Raw genomic sequence first — 21,355 nt, forward strand, 5'->3', positions numbered from 1 at the left:
GGGAAAGATGAAGCCAGCGAGTGGCGACCAGGATGCATGCACCTAAGGGGCAGTGTTCGTCTCGCTTCTTCTTTGCCGCCGGTCCCGAGTCTCGTCATGTTGGAGGTGCGGCTCGGCTCCCGTCAACGGAAAGACAACGGGAATGCCAGCGACGACATAGGTGCAGTGGCAGCGGCAGAGCGATAAAAAGCAGCAAGCATCACAGCACTCACCCGCTGTCCTGCGGCGACTCCTCCTCCTGATCCTTCTCCTCCTACTTGCTCTAAAGAGACTTAGGTTAGACGCGAACTGGCACCATCGGTGCCGCAGGGTCGATGGTCATCTGCAACGGCTTTCCCTTCTCCAGGGACTTGGCAAAGATCTCCTGGCTGCCAGCGCACGAGTTCTTGAGTGCGTAGAGAGCGGCGACGCAGGAGAGAAGGGTGCGCTGCTTGTGTTCTTCATTCTTGCGCTCTGCCTTGCTCCAGTGCCGCTCTCGGTACTTCCAGAGGCCGCACAGCTGATCCAGCAGCGCAGGGTCAGCAGCGACGGAGAAGATGTAGCGGACCGCCTGCTGGCGGAAGGCTTGCCCAACGTGCGACGTCTCTCTACCCACCAGCTCCACGGCGGCGCGCAGCTGCGAGATCATGGGCACATGCCGCTGGAAGGCAATGTACCGCGCCGGAAGCCGCTCTGCTCCGGGTATGGGCTTCTCGGACTTGAGCACCTTCACCTTAATCTGATGTGCCTTATCAGCTGCGTACCTGTGCTGGCAGCACCGACTAGACTTGGATGCACAACAGTAGGAGTCGTTCTGCAGCTTCGCGTAATTTCCCCCAGGCGTCATCATCATCGCGGATGCTGCGGTCCCAGCGGCGACGCCGCTACCCAGCAGAGTCGAATAGTACGGCTGCTCCTGCAGCAGACTCCCTGCCTTGACCGGCAGCACCGCCGTCCTGGCTCCGTTCACGGCAAACACCGCGTAGCCCGCACACCACACGGTGGTGGTGCACGACGGCGCCGTCGAAGCCGCTGTGTCCTCACTGTTTTCCGGAGGCCATATGTCATGCGTCTCGTAGCAGCACTCCACATAGATTCTATCTACCGCCGACCCAGCAAACTGCAGGACTGCGTCGCGCTTCTTGTGCTTCTTATCGTGAAGCATCCACGTGTAGTAGCCGCACTTCGTTGCGGACGCGACAATGAGACGCACCGGCACCTCGACAGCCGGCAGAAACACGTTCGCGGGAGTGACCGCGCTCACAAGACAGAAGCACCGGGCGTATCGCGGCAGCTGTGCCGGAACACGAACTTTCTGCAGAACAAACGACAGCTGCACCTCATCAGCCGGACGGGAGGACGGGTCAGGCATAAGGCGCATGTCGGTGCCGATGCCGGGCACCACGTTTCGGCGGCGCTTCTCTTCCGTGTCTTTTGTCGAGTAGAGCGTCGACTCCAGGGCCCAGTCACGGTGGTAGCGGGGAACGGGCCGGCCGGCCGCGTAGGCGCGCAGCACCCCAAACGGGTGGAATACAGCACGGAAGACGTTTTCAATGTACAGCAGCTTGCGCGGCGCCGCCCACGCAGCGGTGTCGGCGTGATAGTGCGCGGAAGGTTCTGCTAGCAGCACACTGCGGATGAACTGCGGGTACTGCACTGTCAGCGTTCCCTTCGCAGCGTCCTTGATGGAGAACACCTTGGCGAGCACGCAAAGGTGCGTGGCGGCCTCGATATACGTCTTGAGTCGCTGGAACAGGGCCTTCGTAGTGACATTGCACACAATGGCGTGGCGTCCCATGTAGAGCCTGCTGTTCTTCCAGCGCACTGGCGCCGATTCGTTCCTGGCAGCACTCTGTCGGATGATGCGTAGGACGTGGACGGGAGTCACCTCCCAATTCACCGGCTTCTGTGACTTGGCGGACACCGGCGCAGCGGGGGCGCCTGACTGAACCACTTGCTCGACGTTTACCACCATCTCCAGGGCGCCTTCCGTGGACACACCAATACTAATTCGGTGGCCTTCGATGATCGGACTCGTGCCGAGCCCGAGTCGGCGCAGCAGCGCGCAGAGCTGCGTCAGCGACATCTCGCCGCTATGGTAAGTATCGTGTGCCAAAAAAGCCTGCACCACATGCTCCTTCGCTCGCGCTGCCACACAAGTGCTGAAGATGTCTAACATAACCTCCATCGGCAGCGGTAGCAGCGCGTTCTTCAGTGCCTCGCGACGCTCGAGGTGGTTCAGTCGCAGCACGCGAAACGCGATGCGCATGGAGCGCTCACTAAAGCAGCCGTCCTTTGTCGGAATGAACGGGGTGACCGTGTCTTCCTGTTCCGCTGCCTCGCTGCCGAATGTCCCTGCTGCACACAGCGACGGTGACTTCGCGCACTCCATAAAAGAGATGGGTGCGACAACCTGGCCAGCAGCTGCTGCGCGCCGCTCTTCGTAGAGTTTCTGCACCGCCATAAGCCTCTGGAGGAACGCCCACACCGCGTCCTCGGTGGTTTTGAAGACAACAAAGCAGCGATTCGGCGCCTGCGGCGGGTGCGGCACGTCCTTTACGGGAGCACGCAGCACCAGAAGTTCCCGCTGCGCAGCCGTTCTGCTCTCCGACAGTAGGAACGCGGCAAAGCTGCCGTACGCGTACGATGATGTAGAGGTGGGCGACTTGCTTGTCGCGCTGTACGTGTAGGATGACGTGCCGCTGCCCCCCGCTGCTTCGCGGCGCTTTGCTCTGTCCACGGCGTGGTGATGGATGCCTTCACTATCCGTGTAGGAGGAATAGCTGTAGGACGGATACGAGTAGTCGTAGTAGCTGTCTTCGCCGGTGTACGACGAGCTGTAGTAGTAGGAGTCGGACAAGTCTGCGTAGTCGCTGCTGTAGCTGTAGTAGTAGTCCGATGAGCCCGACGCCGTCTCGGCACCCGGCTTGCCCCGTCTCCCTCTCTGCTCTCCGGAAGTAACAGAGGAGGAATACGAGTAGTAATAGCTGCTGTCTCCGGTATACGAATAGGTGTCTGAGTAGTAGAACGAGCCGTCCGAGTAGTAGTATGAGCCGTCCGAGTAGTAGGAGGTGCTGTCCGAGTAGTAGTATGAGCTGTCCGAGTAGTAGGAGGAGCCGCCTGAGTAGTAGTACGAGCCGTTGGAATAGTAGTACGAGCCGTCCGAGTAGTAGTGGGAGTCGTCCGTGTAGTCTCCCTCGTTGCTGTAGCTGTAGCTGTAGGTATACGAGCCGTCGTCATCGTCCGAGTCCAAGTACGAGTACGAGTACGACCCCGTGGACGCCACGTTGGTGGCAGCTGCGGCAGTCGACGTCACCGGTGGCGGGGTGGCACCTGCGGACCTATCGGCATGTCCTGCCGCTGGTGTGGTGTGCTGTTGCCCTGCCCCTGCCACCTCTACCTTGGGTGCCCTCAGCGCGGGTGGTGAGGCGGTCCCTGCCTTGCTGTCGGAGTAGCTGTAGCTGTACGAGTCGTCGCCATCCGTGTAGGAGTAACTATACGATCTATCATCGCTCTCGTTTGCATTCGTCGGCCGCTTCTGTTTGCTCGCACTGTTGACCGCAGCTGGTACTGCCGCGCCGGCTGTCCCCTCGTTCGGCGAAGAGGGGGCGCTGTAGCTGTAGCTGTAGCTCTCTTCAGATTCCACGTTTTTCGTAGGCTCGGGCTTTGATGGAGAAGGCATCTTCTTGCTCTGTGTGTTTTTAGCGGCGGGAGCCGCTCTCGGCACGCGGCCCTGCGACTTTTCAGCGGTGCTGTCGGTATAGGAGCCGGTGCCATCCGAATAGCTGTACGAGTACGAGTACGAGTAGTCGCCGGTGTAGGAACCGGTGTAAGAGTAAGAGCCGTCGGTCATTGGTACAGTACGTCGAGACCACTCGTGCGGCGTGTACGTGTCTGTGCGTATGTATGTGTGTTTTAGAGAAATCGCGACCGAAAATGGAGGACGAAGCAGTTGCGGTAACAAAAAAAGGACTCCACAGATATCTATGCCGTGCGTGCGTGTGCTTTATGGGTGTGCAGGAGTTTGTTTCGGAGTGCCTCTATGACGAGTATCACCACAACACCGAGAACAACAAAGAAAAAGGAGACAGGTCACCACCAAACCGATCGTGGCTAATGTCGCTCAAGTGTCACGTGCGTGCACTGCCCGCAACCTCGGAGATGTGCCTCACAAAGATATGCAAAGGTGCAAAAAAAAATTGGGAGAAAAGAAAGCGGTGGATCACATGAAGCTAAAGAAGGGTGGCATACGCATGGTGCAAGGAGCGTGTGTGCACAAGACGCATTGAAAACGAGTGCACGTAATCGCACACACACACACACACACACACACCATCACCAAGACATCTACGACTCATCTGAATCAGCCTTGGCTACCTCCGCAACAAAGGAAAAAACCAACAACAAAATGGAGAGGGGTGCCGACCGAGCAGTGAAGGAGCTTGCGCACGTAGACAGAGTACACGGGGACCGAAGTGCACCGCACCCTGTTCGGCGTCCTTATCCTTTTGCCCACGCCCTCCCTCCCCTCCCTCCTCTCACGCGGTGTTCTTCGTCATTTCTTCTTTTCGTATGTGTTTGCATCCTTAGGAGGGAGACTTGTCGTTTTCCTTTCTCGCGCTTGTAGAGCTGCGTTAGAGAGCGCCGTGGCTAAACAAACAGACACAGACACACAAACACACAGAAAAAAAACGCTGATAGACAGCCACGGTAGATATATATTTATGTATGCCGCTCTCTTTCCATATATATATATATACATACACATACATATATGTATAAGCATTATATCTTTTTCATCTCCTTGCTTGTTTTGGCGTGAGAACTCCTGCGCATCACCTGCCCCACCCAGTTCTCCAGCCAAATACTGGTTGGGCGCGCCTGTGAACGTTGAGGCGCAATGTCTCTCTACTTGATGCATGCATTCCAGTGTGTGAGTGGGCATGGTCATGACTGTGTGCGTGCGCGCTGTGTGTAAGCGAAAGGAGGGAGAAGGCGGTGGGAGACACACCGCGGGGAAGATTAGGAAGAGGGAGGAGAAAGGCAGGCGCGAGTGGCCCTGTGAGGTTTTGTGCAATCCGCCGATGCGAAAGGAAAGCCGACAGACACCTAAGCTCACTCACCCGCACAAAGAGAAAGAGAGGAGGGAAGAGGACCGATGGAACAGGAGAGGCAGCAATGAGACAACAACCGAAAAGAGAACAGGCTGTAGCCGGGAGTCAGGGGAAATAAAGGGTAGAGGAAGGGAGAAGCAAACAACACACACATCAACATACGCGTACTGGACTGAGACGCCAACGCTCAGGGCAACAAGAAAGAATGTCTGTCCGTTTTTTTAAATGCCTCACAACTTATTCTCAACGATAACGTTAAAGAAGCGGCGAAAGACACGAGTCGCAGAGGAGGAGGGGCTGTGCATGCATGTGTGGGAGGGGCAGAGCGGCAATGCAGGGTAGCGGAAAAAAAAATGGTGTTCTGATCCTTGTGTGTGCTTGCGTGCGTCTGTGTGTGAGTGATTCTGGGGTTCTTCTATCCGATAATGCAGACTCAACGGCCTTACTCGAGTGCCTCTCCGTCTCTCTCTTTCTCTCCTGTTCTCAACATAACGGAAAGAAACGAATGAAAACAGACACAGACACTCTGACGCGGAAACAAACACGTGCACAGGCACGCCCCCCACAGGGACACCAAAATCACAAAGACACGACGAGCGATAGTGAAAGAACAACAACAAACGACGAACCGCTGAGAACAAACTCCTCCGCAAGGAGGATGGAGGAGAGCAGTCGGCTGAGTCGAGCCGAGCCGGTGCTCAGCATCCCTGACACTCACGAAGAAGTTCCACTGACCACAAGTGCACGGACAAGGAAGCAACGAAAAAAAAAAGCAAAGAGAGCCAGAGAGAGAGAGCGAGAGGTGCACTTGAGGGGTGGGAGGCAAAAACAAGAGGGTTGCCATCAACGCAGCGAAAATAAAAGGAAGGAAGAACAGCACCGCGGCTCCACACACACGCACAACAGGAGAAAACTCACGCTTACGCTGCAGTGGCTTCGAGGAAAGGCGAGAAGAAAGGATGTAAAAGGGGGGACGCAAGGGTGCCGATGTTTGCAGCGAGGACCGTGGCGCCTATGAGCGAGAGATGCATGAGGGCTGTTCACCACATCCCCCTCTCCCCTTCCTGCTCCGCGGATACATTCTTCTGTATGTTTCCGCGCGACTACCACAGGTGAGCGAGTGCGTGCTTGTGCGTTCCGGGAAGAGGGAGGGTGAGGTAGTGGGCAGCCAGGCAGATGCGCGCACGCTTCTGCTTGTGGGTTACATATATAGAGAGCGAGAGAGAGGTATATACGTATAGGATGAAAAGGACAGATTTGTGTGTGGAAGGGGAAGGTGTGTGTGTGTGTGTGTGTGGGAGGGGGAGGGGGATGGGGGGGGGGCGGAGGACGAGAGCCGCGAGGAGAGAGAAGGTTGAGAAAAAAAAATTGATTTCTGGAACAAAAAAAAAGCGCCCGACAAACCGCAGAGGACCATGAAAAAAGACTGGTGTCATGAAGCGACGAACGGCTGATACACACACACACACACACACACACACCTTCCCCTCCCACACACAGACACACAGACGCTGCCACGGAGGCCACCACCACTACTTCGACGAGAGCAAAACAGAGAAAAGCTTAAACAACAAAAAAAGGAAGAGATGCTCACCATGCCTGGTTATCTCCGTGTCCGTCATCACTACAGACGTATGCGCGAAGACGAACACGCGTCGATCTAGAGAAGAGTGAGCAGAAAGAAAAAAGAAAGGAAGAAGACGCCGGCATCCCGCGACAGGGTGACTCAACGCTCTATCCGACAAGCCCCGGTTCAGCGGTGCGACTCACATAGGAGCCGTCATACAAATAGCGAACATACTGGGAGATAGAGACCAGCAGATAAACTCCTCCCCAACGTGCGCGATTGCAACTGTGAAACCAAACGCCTTCCCAAGCAATACATATATATATATATATATATAATATATATATAACAAGGGTGAATCACTCGCTGCGCAGGTGGGGGTGTGACCAGGTTGCGTTGCATCCCCCACACTTGCCCACCGAGCACGTCCACCTCGTTCGCTTTCCTCTGCTTTCTCTCTTCCACGACTCACACACGCTGTCAGCGTAGTGTGTGTGTGTGTGTGTGTGTGTGTGTGTGTGTGTTCCTACGCTCCAACAAACAAGGAAAGGCATACACGCGCACATGCACACACAGCTTGGGAGACGGACGGTAAGGGGTGGTGAAGGAAGGAGCAGCTGCACAGAAAAGGGGCAGAGAGAGAGGGGGAGGGGGGGGGGCGGCAGCCGCTATAGATATTGAAAGAAAGCAAAAAAAAAAATAAACGAAGCTGAAAATGTGTACCTGCGTCAGCGCGGTAGAGCACACATACACATGCATCCGCTTATCCCTGCCACGGCGCCGTACCTCTTCACCGCTCTCACCGCTTCCATCGCGTTGCAGCTATTCGTATTTCTGTACCGGTGCGGCCTCTAGCAGAGAACACAGAACGGCACTGGGTTCACAGACGTGCATGCACGCATGCGTGAGTACCGCCACGGGCTCGGGAAAAGGAAAGGAGGCGGAAGGCTGAGGGAACGTTGCAAGGGGGAGAGAGATAGATAAGAGCAATAGGGAGAGGGCTGCGTTGTATGAGACACGCAGACGCCTGCAGCGCGCAGGAGACGCTCAAAGCCTGCCTACAGGTGAGTGGGCGTATGTGTGGGTGAAGGCGGAGGCGGCGGCGGCATTGCCACAGGCACAGAGAGCGAACTGAAGCAGGAAAAAAGTCGGACAAGCACAACCGAAAAAAAAAGGGTCCACAAACACGCCTCATGACAGCAAAACAACCGAAGGACAACGTGCTCCGTTACGGCACTGGAGAGAACACCGTAGAGAGAGAGAGCGACATTGAAAGGCAAATGGAGAGAAACAGAAACACCTGCCGTAACACGGACCAAGGCAGGAGAGGGGTGGTGATACGACACCAGTAACACCAAGACGAATAATTCGCAGCCCGAGAGACTACCGGAATAGAGAGGTTTGTGCCTGTGTAGTGGCGGAGGGACAGAGACCGCACACAGAGGGAATGAGCCCACCAGTGTGCGTGTGTGTGTTTGCGTATGTATCAGTGCACAACGATACATCGGCGCCGAAGCACAAGGGGCGGAGGGAATGGAAAAAGTGGAGGGTTGCCACACGTGGGAGCGGGAGCCTACGCAGTCTTCGGACGCTGCGTCGCAGTGGCGTATTGCGAAATCTGCTCGTTGAGGTCAGTGCACACGTTGTTGAAAGCGATCGTGGCCACCTCGACAGCTCGCGGGCCCACAACCGGCACTTTCTGCATCACCGTCGCACAGTTCTGCGCCACCGCCGCATCCGCCTCCTTTTTTTGAATGACGGTAATCATGTGCTGAGCCGACGGAATCAACTGTGTCAAGCGCCAGACTATGTACAGCAAGCCGCTGATGACGTGGGTGAGCACATGAAAGGCCGCCGTCTTGGTGACATCGAACTCTTGGTAGTTGCTCACGTACGGCTGCGTCTTGACCGTCACCTTGGTGCGCACAGCGGTCACCTGCTCCTTGGCGTTGTCCACAGCGTTCTGAGCAGAGTGGCGCGCGTTCTCGACGGAGGCCCTGGCCGAATCCACTTTCGCCTTCGCGCTCTCCACGTACGGGTCAGCCTTCTTCCGGGCATCTTCGACGTACCCGTGCGCGGCATTCACAGCCTTCTTTACAGCCTCCTGCAGCTGCGCCTTGTGCTCCGAAGCGAACCGCTGCCCCTCATGCACGTAGGACTGCACCGTGCTCATTGCGTTCTGCACGCCATTCTGGGCGGCGTCGGGGGCGTTCTGCATGGTCGCCGCGGCGTCCGAGATGGTCTTCTGAGCATTCTGTGCCGCTTCGTTTACATTGACGTGCACCTGCGAGGCAACACCATGCATTCCATCGACCACTTCCTCTACCGGCTGGCGGGTATCACGCGTGCGAGGCATTGTATCGTGACGTGTTGTTGCTGGTTGTGTTACGTTGCGGCTTTTCCGCGCCCGTCTCGGAAGAGGTCCAGAGCACCGTCACGACGGGTTGGGGGACCGGCGAAGAAGTTAGCCCAGCCGCCAACCAACCAACCAAGCAGACGACTGATAACTAAGAGAGCGCCAAAATCACCTCAGCCAGTGCCACGCGTACGATGACGGCCAAGGGCTGCTAAGCTGTGCGGGTAGCGGGGAACGAGGGGAATGTGTGAGGTGTGCGAGACGCAAAAAAAGAGAGAGAGAGAGAGAGAGAGAGACGTGGCGAAAAGACGAAGAGGCAAAGATGAAATCACCGAACGAAAACAAAAAAGAGGAAATGCACGAGGAATAAGGGCGCAGCGTGGGTGTGGATGTATGAAGAGAGGGGAAGAGAGTGACAGCAACGGCAGACTGGCAAGCGGAGATGCACCGTGTCGTGGGGGTGGGCGAGGGAGTCGAGCTGGTCTTGTGCGTGTCGCTGGTGGATCTGAAATCGTGAGAAAAGAGAAAGAGGGCGGGATAGAGGGAGGGGCAGAGTCGTAATAACGTGGCGCACATCTGAGATTTGTACAATGGCGTATGCGTTGGAAACGAAAAGAAGCGAAGCAGCCGCGCATAGAGGGAAGAAGAGAGAGGAGTGGGGAACAGAAAAAGTTTCGGTGTGGGTGCGCCAGAGAGGACGCTGCAACAGGCAACCGCGGCGAAGGGTGGATATTGGCGCACGCGCGGGATTCGTGTTCACTTTTGCGATTTAGTCCCGTGTCGCTGATCGGGTCGAGACGAGGTCTTCGTCGCTAGGCCGACACATGCGTCGATCAGGAAGGTGCTTCCTTCTGAAGCTTGTTCACGAGGTTTGTTGTCGCTTTCTTTTTTTTTCTAATGTGTGCACGGATCGGTGATGGCGTAGATTTGGATGTGAAGCTTCGCTGTGGAGCATGAGTGGACTGCCATGCTCAGATACATCGGGTGTCCACCACAGAAGAGATCCAAAGACGAAAGGAGCAAGAGCACGAAATTGCGGACGAGGAGTGCGGGCGCGGTCTGCAAACCACCCGGGGAAGGTCAGGCAAAGCGGTGCCAGCGAGACCACCGCCTGACCCTCCACATCCACATGGAAGACGGGAGGAGCGCAAAGTAAGCTAGCGATAAAAAAACGATGCGAGGGGGAGACAGGAGCGAAGCATAAAAGAGGCGGACGTAAACAAAAAATGAGGTGAAGATGACTTCACAGGCGTCAGGGAAACAGGGCGAGAGAGAGGCGGGGGGAGGGGCAGGAAACAAACCCGCCCACCCACGCACGACACACATACACACATAATAACAGAACACACCGTCGGCAAGCGAAGAAGACAACAGCGAAACAGTCAGAGAGAGCGCGCGAGTGCGTGTCTGCATGCGCGCGCGACAGTGCAGACAACGCAACAGCACACTCGCACCTGTGTGTCTGAGGAAAGAGTGAGGACGCACGCGTGATGGGGCAGATATGGGCAGGCAGACAAACATGACCAAAAGAAAGTGTCCGACAAAAAAAAAGCGAACGCAGAGAGAAATGCACAAGCACATCCTCCTCCCTTTCTCCAGCAGCCTCTTGACCTTCACGTGACATGGCACCATTCTGTAAAGATGAGGCGCACGCGTCTGCGCTTGTTCGGATGTGTGTGCGTAGGTGTAAGAGCAGTGAAGGCAGAGTGAGAAGCCGAAGAAAAGACCCGATACGGATTGAGCCGAGAGGGGGTGGGTGGGAGTGCACGAAAGGGCGAGGCGAGCGAGAGGGCTGGGGCAAGCGGGTGAGGTAGGGCTCCTCGATGACTAACCATAAACGAACAATAAGAAGAGAACGTAGTTGTCGCGCAAGAAGGCGGCAGCACCCAGAGGCAGCAGCATCAGCGGCAACGAGGGAAACACGAAAACGAGCGATGAGCTGTCTGTCTCTCAGTGTCTCTGTTCTCGTGCAGATCACCTCCCCCTGGCGCACACATCTACACTCCGATACCCGGAGACACACGCTCTCACAGACACACAAGGGCAGAGCAAGAGAGACATATGCTATCATCGCCTGAACAATGGAAAAGAAAAAGTGCAAAGGAGTTACATGAAACATGTGTTCGTGTGGTTGGAGTGGACAAGGCTCACAAAGAAGAGAGCAAAAAAAAAAAGAAACGTCGACCTAACAGAAAACAAAAGGGACGAGAAAATCGTCTGCTGCACCGTTACTCACTGACCCCCCCCCCACACACACACACACTGCTCCTTCACACACCGAGGGCCCCTCACCCTTCCCCCGCACACATGTACAACTGCCGTTGGTGAGCAAAAATGAGCGAGAAAGTGAGAGAGAAGGGGGGGGGCGAACTGGAACAAAGAAGAACGTCGTACTGAGGCCGTGAGCGTGTCAGCGCATGTTGCCTCCATCGATCCGACTTCCGGCGTGTGTGCAGCCGTCCCCAGCCTACACACCGAGGGCCGCACCGACAGGAATAGAGCGCGGCCCCCACACACGAGCACAGATGGGTGTATATATGCCTTTGCTGAGTGCTGGCAAGAGCACGGGGCCGCCTGCATTTGCAGCTCTCTGTCTCAGTGGCTGGGGACATGAAGGGCGGGGGGTGGGGTCGGATGGGCGGGGCTTACTCTGAAGGCGTGGACAGTGCAAACAACAAGAGAGGGAGAAAGGGGCCCCTTTTCTCAGAGAACATGCGCAAAGGAGGAGCCACACTCACAGGTCGAGAAAAGGCACCGCTTCCACCGGACAACGGAAAGCAGAACCGATCGTCGGCCGCCTCCCGATCTCGCCGAACTGTTGTGTCCCGAGGAATGTGTACAGAGGCAAGGCGACAACCACATGAAAGTCAGTCCGCACGGCGTGGCGCACCCTCGCGTGTTGGCCGAGGAGCAGGCAGCACTAGGGTCAGAGGAAGAGCGCGAGCGATATTTTGTCGTCAGCGCTCCCTGTCCGAGGCCTGCCGTCAACCGCGATATATACACACAAATACACAATCAAAGAGAAGAACAACTAAACAGCTCATACACCCTTTTAGCGAGGGGCAGCTGGTTGTCGCTGTGTCCACATCCGCACTGCCTTTCATTCGTTTTCCCTCAGCGTGTGCGCCCCCACCACACGGCACACATCCGTTTCTCTCACCGCCCAGTCGCTTCGCTGCCCTTGCTCGCGCGCTTCAGAATCCGTCTGCAGAGCAAGCCTACGTGCAACACACACCTACATCGATACACCTAAAGACGTGTGTGCGCGCGCGTCTGTGTATTCGCATGTGGTGACGTGCGCCTCGACAAAACTTGCTTGGCCCACGCCGCCAATACACTCACCTCCACCGTCAGCAGCACACTGCACGCAACTTTAGTCTGCTTCGCCCATGGTGACATGCTCCGCGGATCCTCTGCCGTACGGCGGCGCGCTCCCACCCCTCCCGTCCTGCACCGTCTTTCTCCACAATGGCGGCTCATCAGGGGGGTTCTGGGCCGTACATCGCAGTCAGCGTCATCAGGAGGCTTTCTTCTTCTCCAGTGAACTTCTGCAGAGTGGCATCCAGCTGGTTCACCGCGTCCGGCTCGTAGAAGTCTACGATGCGCTTGATGCGACGCACGTAGTCCGCCTGCACCCGCTCCGCCTCCGACTGCTGCTGCTGCTCCTTCTTCAGCGCGTCTACGTGACGGGTGAAGGCACACAGCACGTCATGTAAGGGCAGCTTGGCGGAGGGGAGGGCGAAACTTTCGTCGAGGTTGACGCGACGACGATTGGCACTACTGAGGAAGGATTGCCGAATTTCTGCGTCCTTGCTGCGCAGCAGGCGCTTGATACGCAGCCACTCAGCGTCGCACACGTCGCGTTCAAAGTACTGCTCCGCGAGGATGCGGCACTGATCCAGCTGAAAGAGCCCGGTCGCCTCCACATCCAGCAGCTGTGCTACCTTCAGGAACTGCTCGTACGGCTCTGCTGTCATGTGGTACCACTGCGCTGGGTTTCGTCGGTTCAACATGAGCCACAGACACAGCACATGAAACGGCACCGACTCCGTCAGGGCGTCTCGGTCTGCCATCTCGAAGAGGTTTTTCACGTCGTCTGGATGGTTGGGGTAGTTTAAGAAGCGCAGGAGTCGGCACGCGCCGCGCCAGCGCAGCTCTGGCGCCATGCCTCTATCGGGGACAGGGACGGCAAAGTCGGGAAAACACTCCATCAGCTCGCGGTACTCTCTATCCGACATTCCATAGTCCCGCGCCGTTGAGGTCAGCGACTGCCGCCACTGTGCACGCTGCTCGCACGTGAGGTGAGCGTCGGCGACGGGAGCGCCGTTGTTCGTGGCGTCAGCAAAGGGCTGCGCATGAGGGCTGCCGGCGTTGACTGCCGCCACGGGATGCACGAGGAACGAGTCCACGGCGGCGGGCGAGGGCGCCGATCCTTCAGGTTTGGCGCCGCTGCCTTCTAGGTAATACTCCCGCATTGCCACACACTCCGTCGTCGCCAGGATCTTGCCCTCGTCGCTGGACTGCACCTCGTCCGCTTCGAGGCACTCGAAATGCTTCTCTTTAAAGTCGCTGTATGTGCCCTTCCACAGACACGCACTACACGACCCCTGCGTGCGCTGCAGCAGTCGCAGGATGAACTTGCCGGGTGTGTCGAGACGCGTGACAGGCCCGCAGCACACGGGGCATGTCTCGAGCCCCTCTACGCAGCCACGGCAGAAGATATGCTGGCACTCGCTGATCTCCACCGGGTCCGTCCAGAGGCAACAGCACACAGCGCATTCGGCGTCCAAGCCAAATGTGGTGTCCGGCACAAAATACTTGGCCATCCTGCAGCGGCGTAACAGGCTAGCCGTGGGGAGGGGGATGAAAGGGAGGGGGCGAGCATGAGCGCGCGGGAGGCGGCAACACACGCGACGCCGCAGCCACCCTGCAGCCAAGACGGTGCTCGAGGGCGGGAAGAACGTGCGTGAAACGTCGAAGGGAAACAATAGGGGTGCTGCCGCAGGTAAGTGTGGCGTCTGGTGTCGGCGACAAGGAGAGGACACCCACCCACACGCAACAAGGCGCACACACTCACAGAGCTGCTCTCTGACGACCAGCTTGGCGACCCCCTCTCCCTCCTACAACGGAGCGCAAAAACGGAGACGGGGAAACACGCCCGAGCAACAGGTCAACGTTGAGCAAGAGAAATCAGCAGACACAAGTGATTAGAGAATAACTAGGCCCCCACAGCATCCTGCAGATGAACATACGCGTGCGCGTGTGCGTTTTTGGTGATGTGGTGTAGAAGAGCGGCAGAAAGAAAAGGGGAAGACGAGTAGGAGGTGGAGGCACTGCATAGAGAAATAGAGAGATGAAGGTATGGGCAACGCGTTGCGAAGCGCAGAGGCATGCTGCAGATCACGCCGCATCTCGGTGTCGGTGGGTGTTCACGGAGGCGGCAGCGGCAGCAGCTGCAGGTGCCCAGAATATGATGTCTCTCACACCCATGGAGACAAGCGACAGACAAGCGCGCGAAGACAAGGAAGGGGAGTTCGTCGTCGCCGGCTTGAAAGCCCGGTGACGGTGCCGCCAAGCGCGACCGCGTCGGTGTAACTGTCACCTGCGCTGAGGAGCGCTGCTGCTTTCCTTTTTTGGTGACACTTTATACTGCTCTGCTTCTGTTTTAGAGCGAGAGGCCACCGAGAGAGGGGGAGAGGTCGTGTACCTCCGTCTGCGTGAGTATTTATGCACGCATCTTTGTGCACCATCACATCGATCAAGGTGGGCGAGGCAGGGAAGCGTGCACGCGCAGAGCACACAGGCAGCGCTACCGCACACACACACACACACACACACACACACACACACACACAATCCTACAATTAAACGCCGGTTTAGTGGAGAAAAAGAAAGAAAACGGAAACGACCCAGCGCGCACACACACACAGAGAAGTATGCGCATCATCATCGTCAACACGACCACCGGTCGCCCTCACCAAACACACGAACACCCACGAACACGAAGCTCAACAACGGAGCGCGGAGGAGGGGGAGGGGAGGGAAAGAGAAGAGAGTGGAACACTGAGAACAGAAACATGCTTAACACCGTTACTCGACACATACAAAAAGACAAGGCTCGAGCACAGACAGGGCTATGCAAAAGGCGAGGCGAGGGGAGGGGAGGCGAGGGGGTGGGGAAGGAGAAGGTGACGGGTGCGACCTTCGAAACGGCTATGGCCGCCTGCCTTCCGAGCAAACAGCAACGCAAGCCGGAAGCCAGACCAGAAGAAAAGAAGAACGCCCGGGGCCTCTCACGACTACCACGTAAGCGCAGCAGCAGCAGACCCACCTGCCCTCCTTGGCTGCGGTGCCCGGCTGCAGTTGCGTTGCTTAATCGTCCTCGGTCACCTGCGAGGCTGCCGCGAGTTTCGCTTGGCGCCATTTTTCAAACGAGCGCTGGCGGGCCTCGTGTAGGCGACGCTTGCGCTCGCGATTCTTGGCAATGCGCTCCTGCTTCGCCATCATGATGCGCTTGCGCTTCTCCTCTCGTTCCTCCTTCGTGAGAGCTTCGGTGCGGGCGCTGCGAAGAACCTGACGCTGCAGGCGATCCTCGATCTTCAGCTCCTCCTTGCGCCGCCGCTTCGCTGACCGCTCCTCGTCTGTCGGGTCGTCGTTGCGGTGCGCCAGCAGGGCCTTGAGAACACGGCTGCGCACCTTCTTCGCGCGGCGGTAGAAATCGCTCTTCGCCTTCGCACCCCGCTTCGCGAACTGCTCATACAGCAGCTTCACCGGCGACGGTGCCTTTGTCTCTCTCGCACGCGGGGTGAGGCCCAACATGCGCTCCATCGCGCCCAGCAGCCGAATGGAGGCGGCGGACAGCAAAATGTCGTCGTCGTCCACCGCCGGCACGATCACCGCGGACGCGACCCATGCGGTGTCGAGTTGCACGCGACTGTTGTACTGCAATACCATCTTCACCATGTGCAGGTAGTTGTACGGAAGGGTGTGCTTCATGGCAAAGACCTGCGCCACTGGGACAGACTGCACGAAACCGCAGATGGCGGCGCTAGCGCTGCGCTTCAGCTCGCCGGGCAGCCCGCTGAGCCGCGGCAGCATCGCCTCGACAAAGACACAGCAGCCGGTGAAGACGCGTACGCGCTGCGGGCCTTCCAAGGGAAGCACCTCCTCGTTCTTCTCAAGCACGGCAGGAAGCAGCGCCCAGGCAAAGCCTTGGCGGTAGTGGTAGAGGTCCTTCTTCAGCGAGGGCAGCAGCTTCTTCGTGTCCCAGCCGCGGTCACAAAACACAGACTTGTAGTACTCGCTCAAAACAATACGCACCTCCTCGCCGGCATGGTTCTTGCTGGCCAGCATCGCAACAAAGTGGAACACGCGCAGCGCGATGCCCTTGACCGTGATGAGGCGGCGACGAGCCGCCGCGGCTGCCTTCGCCATAACGCCGTCTTTACTCACCAGCACACGGCTGAGCTTGCGCAGGTAGCTCTGGATGTCGCCGAGCAGCTGGAACAGATCTGTCGCCGCCACAAAGGAGCCGAAGTATCGGTTCTTGGTGAGCAGCAACATTTCCAGCGAGGAGACAGCGCTGTGGAAGACGACGTCGTCGGCCGTCTTCACGTTCTCACGGGCAACGGCCAGCAGCACCTGATACACGTGCACCACCTCGGCGCTGCGCATGGCGAGACCAACGCGCGTAGCGAGGCGAATGGCACGCACCACGTCCGCCTTCTCCTGGCTGGCGGTGCCGGTGGGGTAAACATGATCCAGGTCCATGCCGCCAACCATGCCTTTCAGCGCGTCGATGTACTGCTGCGTCGGCGCCTCCTCCTCTTCGAAGGCGCCCTCGTCGTCGCCCTCGCTCGACTCCGCGTCGGTGACCTCGTCCGCCACGGCCTCGTCGTCCTCTTCCTCCTCCAACGTCCCCGCCTCCGAGTCGCTGGCAGTGGCGGAGACGGTTTCCGTGGACGATTCCTCGACAGAGCTGCTCGCGTCGTCCTCGCTGCTGCCAACACCGCCCTCGGCTGCCTCATCACCGTCGTCACCGTCCACGCTGTCTCCGTCGGAGGAAGCGCCCGCATCGCCGCCATCCTCGTCGCTCGAGCTTTGCCCGTCACCGTCCCCGGCCGCCTGCTTTGCCTTGCGCTGGCGGGCCTGCTCCCGGCTGTCCGTGTGGTACGCATCCTTCAGCGGCGCCAGCAGAATGTCCAGTGTGCTCTTCGTCCGAATGAACTTCGCGAACTTCAGGATGAAGCCCATCGCGATGCGCCGTACACACGTCATGAGCGGCATCACGTGCAGCGGCGCACTCGTGCGCATGAGGAGGGCCATGAGGGCATCGAGGAACAGGTCAAGCGTCTCCAGCGTGCCGGCGGTGTAGAACTGTGCCAAGTCAGGTATGACGCTCTTGGCTATCACCATGGCGTCTCTGTTCGTCGGGTCGTCGACGCTGAGCATGAGAAAGAGCAGCACCAGCAGGATGTCCATGTCCGCCCGTTCATAGAAGAGGACGCTGCGCTGCTCATCAGCTGCCTCGAGCGCCTCGACGACTCGGTTGCGCGACTTACGGAAACTGCTATGCTGCACAGCCGTGGTGTAGCGCGTCTTCGACTTCTCCTCTGCCGCTAGGTAAGCACTGATGATCGTCGTAGCGGCCACAGAGCTCTTTGGGCGGGTCAGCGGGCCATGGAAGGTGAAGGAGTAGACGTCGGCGAAGAGGTAGATGCAGCGGTTCTGACTGAGTGTGTCGCGCGAGTGTCGCGGAGGGAACAGACCAAACTCGAGCAGCCGCATCACCGCCGCGTCCACGTACGCATGGTCGACGCCTTCGCGCACGGGTACGTAGAGACAGTTGCGCAGCTCTCGCAGAACCCACGTACGGTTCGTCACGGCGGCCGGGTCCGAGTCGGCAGTCATGGCATACTGACGGAGGAGGTCCTCGACCTTGCGGTGGAGGGCGGAGATGGGCATCTTCTTCAGCTCCTGCATCGGTGTCGCCTTCGCTGATGTGCGCTTGCCGTACCCGACGTGCGTGCTCGCCAGCTTCAGCACTTCCATACGCTGCTCGGCGTCGTCGGACTGCACCGCGATATAACCCAGCTCGGTCACCAGGTTCTGGAAGAGCGCTCGGCGTGGGACATCAGCGCTACCACGGCGGTACGGCACGATCATGTTGTGCAGGATCGTGCCAACGTGCTCCTTTATCGACTCACCCATAGCGACGCGGCGCACGACGAGCTGAAAAATGTCGTGCCACACTGGGTGCACCATAGGGTGGTAGGCTGTCACCTGCTCCTTGCGGAACAGAGCGTTGCTGATCTGTTCCATCGTCGTGGGGCTGAGCGGGTCGAGGGTGAGGTATTCCTCGACCGTGGCGGGCAGTACGCGCGCCGGCGGCTTCGTGTCCGTTTCCATGAGGCGCAGCAACAGCTGTATCGCCTCCGGTCGGAAGTACTCCATCTTGGGGTAGTGGAAGAAGGCGAACGTCAGCCACTGCAGCGGCTCCTCCTGCTGATACACGTCGCTGTGCTGCGCCAGCACTTGGAACAGAACGTTAGCCGAGAGCACGCGCGTCGCTTTCTGCTCCACGTAGGCGAAGGCGAGCACCGTGGCGAGCTGAGACGCTTCTGGTAGGCTGAGGCGCTTCTGGGAAGCCACCACGGCACCCAGTGCGAACACAGTTGCCATGAGGCGCTGGTTGCGCTCGCCCTTGGTCGGGTCGCTGATATCGTCGGGGTCGATGCCGCCATCGTCGTCCTCGCCGTCGCGGCGGCAAGAGCGGGACTCGAGGCGCAGCTTCACCGCCTTCATGCGCGTGCTCAGCGCGAACTCCTCGTCCATCAGCTCCAGCACGACGGCGGGGCTAATGGTCGTCTGCGTCATGACGAGGAACAAAGCGTGACAGTGGAGACACAGCATGGCAAAGTCGTCTGTCACCATGCCGAGCAATAGGCGCGACAGGGCGTAGAGAACGGAGTGGTGCGCCGACCCGCGAAGGCGCTCGAGGTTGCGGGTGTCCACGTCGTCCTCACTCATTTTGGCATTGAGGTGGTTGAGGAAGGCGTGTTGGCCCTGCTTGCGTTTTTCGGCGTTGTGGCGCAGGCACATGTGCAGCAATGCCCGCATGTGCTCTCGCTCCTTCAATGTCTGCGACATGACCTGATGCGTCTGGCTCAGCTTCCTGCCAGACGCCTTCTTGTCATCCCCGTCCGCCGCCGCCTCCCCCTTCACCGGCGCAGCCTCTTCATCGGCATCGCCCTTCTCCGCGGCCGCTGTGCCGGCACCGCTGCTCTGCGGCTTCGAAAACGTTTTGCCCTTGTTGGCTTCAAAGGAGGCCCACTCGTACCACGACAGAAACGCGCTCACCATCGTCGGCGCGCCCTTCTGGAACCGCGACAGGTACGTGCGAAAGGACGAGACGGAATCGGGCATGTGCTGCTGGATGAGTGGCGGTGGCACGAAGCGAAAGAGACGCTTGTTGAGGTCTTGGCAGAAGACACTCTGGTTGGCGCGACGGGTCTTGAAGACGTTGAGGCTTTCCCTCAGATCCGCTGACACCTTGGCGGCGAGGTTGATATCGATATCCTTGGTGCGGCTGGAGCTCGCCATGCGGGGGGGGCGAGTTTGATTGCTGCTACCGCTGCGCGCCGGGTCCGCGTGGATGCGCGAGGCGCCGCTGTGCTGATGCGTCTGCTGACGGCCGCGCTGCTCGCGGAACTTCTTTTCGTGGTACTTTGTCAGCCCTTTCTTGAGCCGCAGCGCCCCGGACTTGTGCGGATTTGTTCCGCGCCCGCGGCTGGCCCCGGAGGCGTTCCGCTCGCCATGTGCGTGCGCTGCGGGGATGCGTGGGCGACTGCTGTGGTTGCCGCCGTTGCGAGGTGAGGCAGAGCGGTTCGGCTGCCGCTCCGAGACGTTGACACCGCCGCTGTGGCTGCGCCCACGCCTTGCTGCGTGTGGCGGAGGCATCGCGACTGCCGTAGAGGTGAGCGCGTTGATGGGGGTTGGCAAGTTGCTCAAAAACAAAAGAACGCGAAACGCGATACAGAAAGAGCGCGCTGACGCGCAGACAGCCCCACAGAGACACCCACAGCACGACGGGAGGCAGCAAGGAAAGAAAGAGAAGACGCACACGTGCGCGATGTACGTGCACCGGTTAGCTACAAGCCGACATCATCGACAAGTTGTGCAAGTGGAAAGTAAGCGTACACGCAGAGGCACGGGTTTTTGTAGAGAGGCGGTGTAGTAGGGAGAGGGGAGTGTCATTGGGGTAGAGGGGCCGAGTCCTTGGTCGGCCAGCAGGCCAGTGCGAGTGAGCTGTGTCACGGCGACACACGGCACAGGGTGTAACGTCCTCGCGCAACATTCGCCCCATACCGAGGCATCACACCAAAGCCGTGAGCATGGGCGATGCAGACTCGCTGATTATGGCCCCATCGCATGTAATGGGTTTACCCGCCGTCATGAGAGCGTCGAAGTACACCTGAACCAGAGGAAAAGAGCGAGAAACCAAGAGGGCTTCCGCACTCGAAGATAACCATCACACCATGATATGAACATGTGCGCACCTCGACTCTCTCTTCGCCCTTGCCAAGCGTAAGACGACGAGGTTGGCAAACGCAGCGGGCCAAGGAAGAAGAGGAGGGCGAGGGCGGAGCGGTAATGTTCGGTGATCGGAGATGAGAGGGTGAGAACCAAAACGGGCTTGCTCGGACAGAGAGGGGGAGCCAAGCAAGACGCATCAACACCAAAATGAAAACCCCCTCGGGAACAACGAATAATACCAAAAACGAAACCGAATGACGTGCCGCACAGGAGCGCCAGTGACGCATCGAGACATGCGCGCGCACACACATACACATAAACTTATAGCCGCCGATAACAACAACAGAAAGACGCTACCGCGAGAAAAAACGCAATTCATGCGACTGACTTGCGTATGCACACTGTGCAGGCACAGGCAGAGCGGGTGGCACGCAACAATCTAGAAAAACACTTAGGGTGCGAGAGAAAGAGCGAGAGAGCGTGGCAGCCACTTGACACGATGAGGAGCATATACGGAGCTCCGCTGGCGTAGGTGGCACTTGGACCTCACGCATACACACATCTACACAGGCATAGATAGGCAGACAGTTTCGGTGCCGCCACAGCAGCAGCAAAGCGGCCAACGCATGAGCGAAGCCGCCATGACGACGAGGAGACAAAGGGAGAGTTCCACAGGAGGCTACAGCGCAACAGATGGGTGGGGGTGGGAGGAGGAGGGGGGCCAGAGCGATGCTCCCGCCGTGCCCCTCCCTCGCCCCCACCTTCTCGCGCCACCTTGAAAGGGGCTCAACAGCAGTCTCAACG

General features: G+C 58.5%; 4 protein-coding genes across 4 annotated transcripts; all 4 read right to left on the reverse strand.

Moving 5' to 3' along the window:
* Positions 1 to 277: 277 nt before the first annotated feature.
* Positions 278 to 3,832, reverse strand: LMJF_22_0170 (conserved hypothetical protein; the record flags this gene model as incomplete). The annotated part of the gene is made up of 1 exon (XM_001683118.1): positions 278 to 3,832. One exon carries the CDS (start codon positions 3,830 to 3,832, stop codon positions 278 to 280), a length of 3,555 nt encoding a protein of 1,184 aa, XP_001683170.1.
* Positions 3,833 to 8,233: 4,401 nt separating this feature from the next.
* LMJF_22_0180 (conserved hypothetical protein) lies at positions 8,234 to 9,016 on the reverse strand (the record flags this gene model as incomplete). The annotated part of the gene is made up of 1 exon (XM_001683119.1): positions 8,234 to 9,016. One exon carries the CDS (start codon positions 9,014 to 9,016, stop codon positions 8,234 to 8,236), a length of 783 nt encoding a protein of 260 aa, XP_001683171.1.
* A 3,479-nt stretch (positions 9,017 to 12,495) lies between these two features.
* On the reverse strand, positions 12,496 to 13,842 carry LMJF_22_0190 (conserved hypothetical protein; the record flags this gene model as incomplete). Its single annotated transcript, XM_001683120.1, has 1 exon — positions 12,496 to 13,842. One exon carries the CDS (start codon positions 13,840 to 13,842, stop codon positions 12,496 to 12,498), a length of 1,347 nt encoding a protein of 448 aa, XP_001683172.1.
* A 1,546-nt stretch (positions 13,843 to 15,388) lies between these two features.
* Positions 15,389 to 19,975, reverse strand: LMJF_22_0210 (conserved hypothetical protein; the record flags this gene model as incomplete). The annotated part of the gene is made up of 1 exon (XM_001683121.2): positions 15,389 to 19,975. One exon carries the CDS (start codon positions 19,973 to 19,975, stop codon positions 15,389 to 15,391), a length of 4,587 nt encoding a protein of 1,528 aa, XP_001683173.2.
* Positions 19,976 to 21,355: the final 1,380 nt, after the last annotated feature.

The sequence above is a fragment of the Leishmania major genome, chromosome 22, assembly GCF_000002725.2.
Source record: "Leishmania major strain Friedlin complete genome, chromosome 22".
Classification (NCBI taxonomy): domain Eukaryota; phylum Euglenozoa; class Kinetoplastea; order Trypanosomatida; family Trypanosomatidae; genus Leishmania; species Leishmania major.